General features: G+C 40.9%; 1 protein-coding gene across 6 annotated transcripts; it reads right to left on the bottom strand.

The window, feature by feature from the left end:
* Positions 1-5,102, bottom strand: LOC137812902 (zinc finger CCCH domain-containing protein 46-like). 6 transcript variants are annotated; one of them, XM_068615190.1, is made up of 10 exons: positions 4,308-5,102; positions 2,714-3,931; positions 2,446-2,625; positions 2,166-2,351; positions 1,989-2,077; positions 1,644-1,892; positions 1,358-1,526; positions 976-1,188; positions 793-871; positions 1-696 (listed from the first exon to the last, which is right to left on the bottom strand). In XM_068615190.1, the coding sequence occupies exons 2-9, from the start codon at positions 3,685-3,687 to the stop codon at positions 808-810; spliced, it is 2,124 nt and encodes a 707-aa protein (XP_068471291.1). In that variant the 5' UTR covers positions 3,688-3,931; positions 4,308-5,102; the 3' UTR covers positions 1-696; positions 793-807. The 6 variants fall into 6 exon arrangements, with proteins under 6 accessions (XP_068471291.1, XP_068471490.1, XP_068471487.1 ...); XM_068615389.1 differs by having other exon boundaries at positions 2,172-2,351; positions 4,075-5,101; XM_068615386.1 differs by having other exon boundaries at positions 2,172-2,351; positions 4,308-5,101.
* Positions 5,103-5,346: the final 244 nt, after the last annotated feature.

The following is a 5,346-nucleotide window of genomic DNA, read 5'->3' as shown; positions in this document are numbered from 1 at the left end:
TTAGTCTAAAAACTCACTTTTGATTCTTCTTTCTAATTCTTTTCTCTTTTCTGTCTGGTTCATCATAACTGTGTATAACAAAACTAAGTAGAACAGCTACAAACATAACTGAAACATAACATCCAAAGCTAAAAAATCTCAACTTTGAACTTTAACCCAGCTAAAACTAACAATTATACACACCCCTCTTCAATTCTGGCCTTCAAACTCGAGTTACCCATCATGGGGGGATTCATTTTCAATCAGCCTTGTAGTAGTAGTTATACAACTCTTCATCTATGCATGCTTTGCTTTCTCTGGGTAATAATAATGCTCCAGCTGTACAAACACTTGAAATTATACCTGTAATAACAACATAGGACTAACAATCTACACTACTACATCCAATAAGAAGAAATTACAGTGCCATGGAGTTCCTACTACACACTGACTCTGGTGATTCTTTGTTATTTTAACCTGTGGTTCATTCAGCTACTACAGACATTAGAAGAAAGAAAATGGTACAACAATAATGACAACAAAAGAAAGGGAATGCCTGCCCCACTTCCTTTACTGAACTACTTTTTACGTATGCATTTTGTATGGTAGTAAGTAGTATAGTATTGATGATTGAAGATGATGGCCGCCATGGTTGTGGTGGTGGTGGTGGTGATTCTCTACAAATTTTTCCAGCTTTGTTCAGTCTTCTATCACTTCCTGTAAATGTTGCACAAAAAAAGACCAAACTATAAACCTTGAAGACAACAGTCTAGGGAGGCTGATAAAAAAATGAACTTCAGAACTAGCTTTTACCTGAACTTCAGGAAACTAAATGCCAATTGGTCCACCGGTGCCTGCTAACATCCCAATAGTTCCATGACCAGAGGAGAACCTAAATCCAAATCCAGATCAACAAAAAAACTCAGAAACTTGTGGGATGCTGAAACTCATGTAATGGCACAGGGAAAGAAGGCTAAAAGGTGATGACGCCAATACCTTGGTATTTGGCAGTTATAGGATTTGAAAGTTCCCATGTCAAGAGCAGAAGCTGGTGGAAGTAATGCACTAGTACCATATTTAGAGTTGGCAGATGCACCTGAGGCATCTGCATCAATGGCCTCATTAGGTCCATTGGAGAAGGAAACCATGAAGTCACCAGCAGCTTTTGTTGGGGAAGCAAAAGGGCTATCAGGGAGATTATGCTCCAAACTGCATTTATTCATAAACCATATAAAATTCTGACAATAAAATTTGGGGAAATTGAAAGACCTGAATAAATGCAATTGTTTTGGCATGGACTGAAAAAGGAATTTGGTGCAAAAAGGTGTTTACTATTCTGGTGCACTTTTAGCATTTTAAATAAGAACAATTTTTATACCATTCTTGCAATTCACGATCTTCATGACTAGGGCTCTGCTTCCCATTGCCTTCATTATATCCATTCTCTCCATTGACCACCATTTCCTTGCCAACAACAGATATGTTGACCGGCTGCTGACCAGCAGAAACCGATACAGTACTAGCTGGAGCAGAAGATGAACTAGTCTCTGATATCAAAAAGCATAAATCTTAACCAATTAGTTTCATTACCCAGAATGCACCAACGTTCAATTCAAAAACAGATGCATTCAACTGCATTTAAAATGAAAGAGAGAGATAGATACCCTTTGGGGCCTCTGAACTAGTGTGAAAGGAAGGAAGAACAAGATTTTGGTTGAACATGTTAGGAGAGTGGGTTGGGGAAGGAATTGGACTTCCAGTGGAGAGTGCACGCTGGTGATGCTTCTTGATGTCAAGAAGTTGCAGACCCATTAGCCTCCTACTTTGTAACTCAAGAGCATGCTGCAAATCAGCTTGCTCCTCCAGCTTCCTCCTCCATAGCATGTCTTGAGTATTGTAGAACATTCTGCCTCCTGAAAAAATATAAGAAGTGTTAAGTAGAGTAGGTTTGACCAACATAATCTGAAAAGATAATTAAGTGGAAGGTTCAACCTAAAGCATTAACCTACCAAGTTGAAGATCAAATTGGTCTCTAGCATCTAGTCCAGTGGGAGTACCACATGGTGAAAAATCTCCTCTATCTACCTGCTGCTGCTTCCTACAAATCACAAGAAACATGAAAACATTCAAGACCAACAGAAGACAATGACAAAGAAAAGATAGCGCAAGAGCAGAAAGAGGGGTGCCTGTACTTGTCCGGGACTTTGCCCTTCTCCTTGTAAGGCTTAACAAGCACTCTAGCATCACACACAAAATGAGGATTTCCTTTAGATAGAATTAGCTTCACAGTCTCAGGATAAACAAAGGTCACAAAGCCAAACATTCGCTTCTGCTGGTATGGGATCCTCACGTCTTGCACTGGGCCATAAATGCTTCAACCACAGAATTAAAACCAAGTTAATGTTTCTGCCATTGCCAAAATACTCCTACTGACCCCAGCTAAGGCTAAAACTACACAACAATAACCTGAAGTAATTTGAAACATCTTCCTCTCTGAAAGTGCTGTCTGCTGGAAAAGTCAAGTAGATCTGCCGGGAAGCTGGGTTTACCATTCCAGGACTGTTCAGAGAAAAATCATTTCTTTCAAGCCTGGATCGTCCAAATTTATGCAAATCCTCACTCATCATCAGAGCTGCAGCTGCCGCTCTGCAATTATCATCAACCATGATTAAAATTCTGCACCTGGAATGTCACACAAATCAAAAACACATGATTGCATGGTGGTATTGTGTACCTTTGAGTATCGTTCTGTTGCTGCTGCAACAGCAAATTCATGCACTTGGGCGAGTATGGAAAAGTGGAAGAGGCCATGAGCTGAGAAGCAGCAGCCAATCTGTGCTGCTGAGAAGATTTGGATCTGAAGAGCTCATGGCACTGCTCCATCATCTCAATCTTGCTCGGAGACCCTACCATTGCAGCAGGACCATCTGCATCTCCAAGTCCACCATGAAGGAACCTGCAACTTGTCCCATTTTTGCAGTACCCTCTTGCAAAGTAAAGGCAAGGTTTCCATCCCAACCCGGAGTTGGGGTCCTCAGAGCCTAAACAAGCATCATTGACTGAGCAACTCCTTCTATGAAGAGACCCTCCCCAACCGTAGGAGGGAAAGAGAGCAGGGTCAGCAACACCAGTAGGACTTGAGGACAAGTCTGAGTGAGTTGGGTAAAACAAATCTGGGTTGTTCTTGTGAGCAAGAACAGTACTAGTAGGAGAACCATCATTGAGGAAAGAAAGCTGATCCTGAAGTTGGAAGTCATCAATTGAATCTGAGCCTCCGTTGACATAAAAGGGCAAGGAAGATGAAGAAGTAGAAGAGCCAACAACCAAATGATTGGGGCTCATCAAACCATCTGGGGTTTGAAGCTCAGACATAGTAGGAGGCCATGAAGAAGAAGGGTTTGGAATGGTGAGAGCAGGAGGTAGGTTGATAGCACCAAGCCTTGAAGAAGCAGAGCTTTGCCTCGAAAGGAAGGGCGAAGGAGAAGGTGGAGTAGAGGGCGTTGGCGGAGAGTTCGAAGGCAAACCTAACTCCTTGCGAGCTTTGAGAATCACAGAGTGAACAAGAGCTTCTGGGCCAAATGCTAATCTAATCATTTCCTTCTCACCATGGTCTTGAAGAAGAAGCACACCCATGATTTTGGATGCATTCTCAGGGTCCAAGTTTTGGATCCTTGCAAACACAATTCTAGTAGCTTCGTAACCATCCATGATTGAACAAAAGAGATTGCAACTTAAGCTCCACAACAAACTAGTCTATCCCAAAAATTCAAATTTGTTTCTTCAAGTTGTGTGTGTGTGAGTCTCTCTCTCTCTCTCCTTCTCTCTCTATTCTCTAGTGGTCATCTTTCTCACTCCTCACTCCTGGTACAAGAAAAGTTTCTTTCTCAACCACACAAGCCCTACCTACCAACTTGGGATGAGAAGTGGCACAGTGAGTTTCTTTCTCATATTCCTGCAAGCAAAGCAAAACAGGAGAAGAAAAGTGAGCAAAAGAAGAAAAGGAGAAGGGGGGAGTAAAAAAGTTGTGTTAAAAGGAGTATTCCCGTGTGAAGGATTAATGGGGGAAAACTAACGGAAGAGGATGACAAGAGTTACCTTTGATTAAAGGAATGAGAAAAAGAAAGAAAAGGAAGAGAGACATAAGATGGTGGTTGAATTTCTCTATAAAGAAGTAATGAGTGCAAAAGTTGCAGAAACAACAAAAGGAGAAACTCACAAACAACAACAAATAACTCTTTTCCTTTTCTCCCTCCTACTTATTAACACCCTTCTAAAAATTTCCAAATTAAATTTGAAATCCTAATCCGAGTAGAAGATTTCCACCTTACCCATGAAAGAAAGATAAAGCCTTTCTCTTGGTTTTGTGAAGAAAATGGTTCCCCTCAACCTCAAACACAGAATGGTAGTCAAAGTTACTAGAAAAGCCAAACCACCGCCTTATTTATAACACAGTTGCAGACAGAAGCAGCAGCAGAAACATGAATTGCCCTAGTGTGTGTTTTATGGGGTTCTGGGCTACACTAGGCAGTTAAGTTCAGAACTGAACTTATCCTTCTCATTTTGCCCTTCTTTCTCTCAACTCACCTCAACTATGAATGAACCCAATATTTTGTTCTCTCTCACACTCTCCCACTCACTATGAAGCTCTCTCTCTCTTTAGAACAACGTGTGCGTGTGGTGGCAGTGTCCCTTATGTTTATGTTGTGTTGTGTGCTTCTTTGAGCGGATCCAGATCCCACTTGCCCCTAACCTCTGACACTTCTCTCTCTCTCTCTCTCTTTCTCTCTCTCTGTTGTATTTAGTATTTACTTTCAAATTTCTGAGCTTTCATTGCTTTCCCGAGCACAGCACAGCAAAACTCAACAGTCAACACCCTTTGCTTTGCTTTGTTTTACTCATGATTTCTCACTCCAGTTTCTCTCTCAGAATTTGGCCCTCACGCTCCAACACCATCTCACAGAGCCTCTCTGGGACCCTCCCACCACTGGAGAGTGAAGAACACGCCCAAAGCTTCTTCCTTTCATTGCCTCATCATGTCTTTACCTTGGGACGAGTCAATGCCACCCCAATCAAACACCATCTTCTCTCTTTAAAACATATTAACACCAACTCATATACCCAATTACTTTTAAGCTCTTAATGTATTATAAATTTTCAAACTTTTGCAGAAATTTTTGACAAAATGTAATTTTTATTTATCCATGGAATGTTTCTTATTTGCTAGGTGGTGTCCCACTAGTTGTTTGATGTAGCTCCTCTCTTTTCTGTGAGGGGTCCATTTGCAATTATCGAAAGTATATATGTAATTTATTTATGATTGTTGTTGTGATGATTACATGATAATATAATGTTTTATTATGTAAGAGA

The sequence above is a fragment of the Phaseolus vulgaris genome, chromosome 11 (assembly GCF_000499845.2).
Source record: "Phaseolus vulgaris cultivar G19833 chromosome 11, P. vulgaris v2.0, whole genome shotgun sequence".
In the NCBI taxonomy this organism is placed as follows: domain Eukaryota; kingdom Viridiplantae; phylum Streptophyta; class Magnoliopsida; order Fabales; family Fabaceae; genus Phaseolus; species Phaseolus vulgaris.
The sequence above is the reverse complement of the archived record's forward strand: the minus strand, read 5'-3'. Positions and strand labels throughout refer to the sequence as shown.

Excerpts from the sequence above, each read along its gene's own strand:
- LOC137812902 (XM_068615190.1), bottom strand. The coding sequence starts at position 3,687 with ATGGATGGTTACGAAGCTACTAGAATTGTGTTTGCAAGGATCCAAAAC. Across the intron at positions 2,626-2,713 it reads CAACAGAACGATACTCAAAG|AGCGGCAGCTGCAGCTCTGA; the intron begins GTACACAATACC and ends TGATAATTGCAG. Across the intron at positions 1,189-1,357 it reads GATCGTGAATTGCAAGAATG|TTTGGAGCATAATCTCCCTG; the intron begins GTATAAAAATTG and ends GAATAAATGCAG.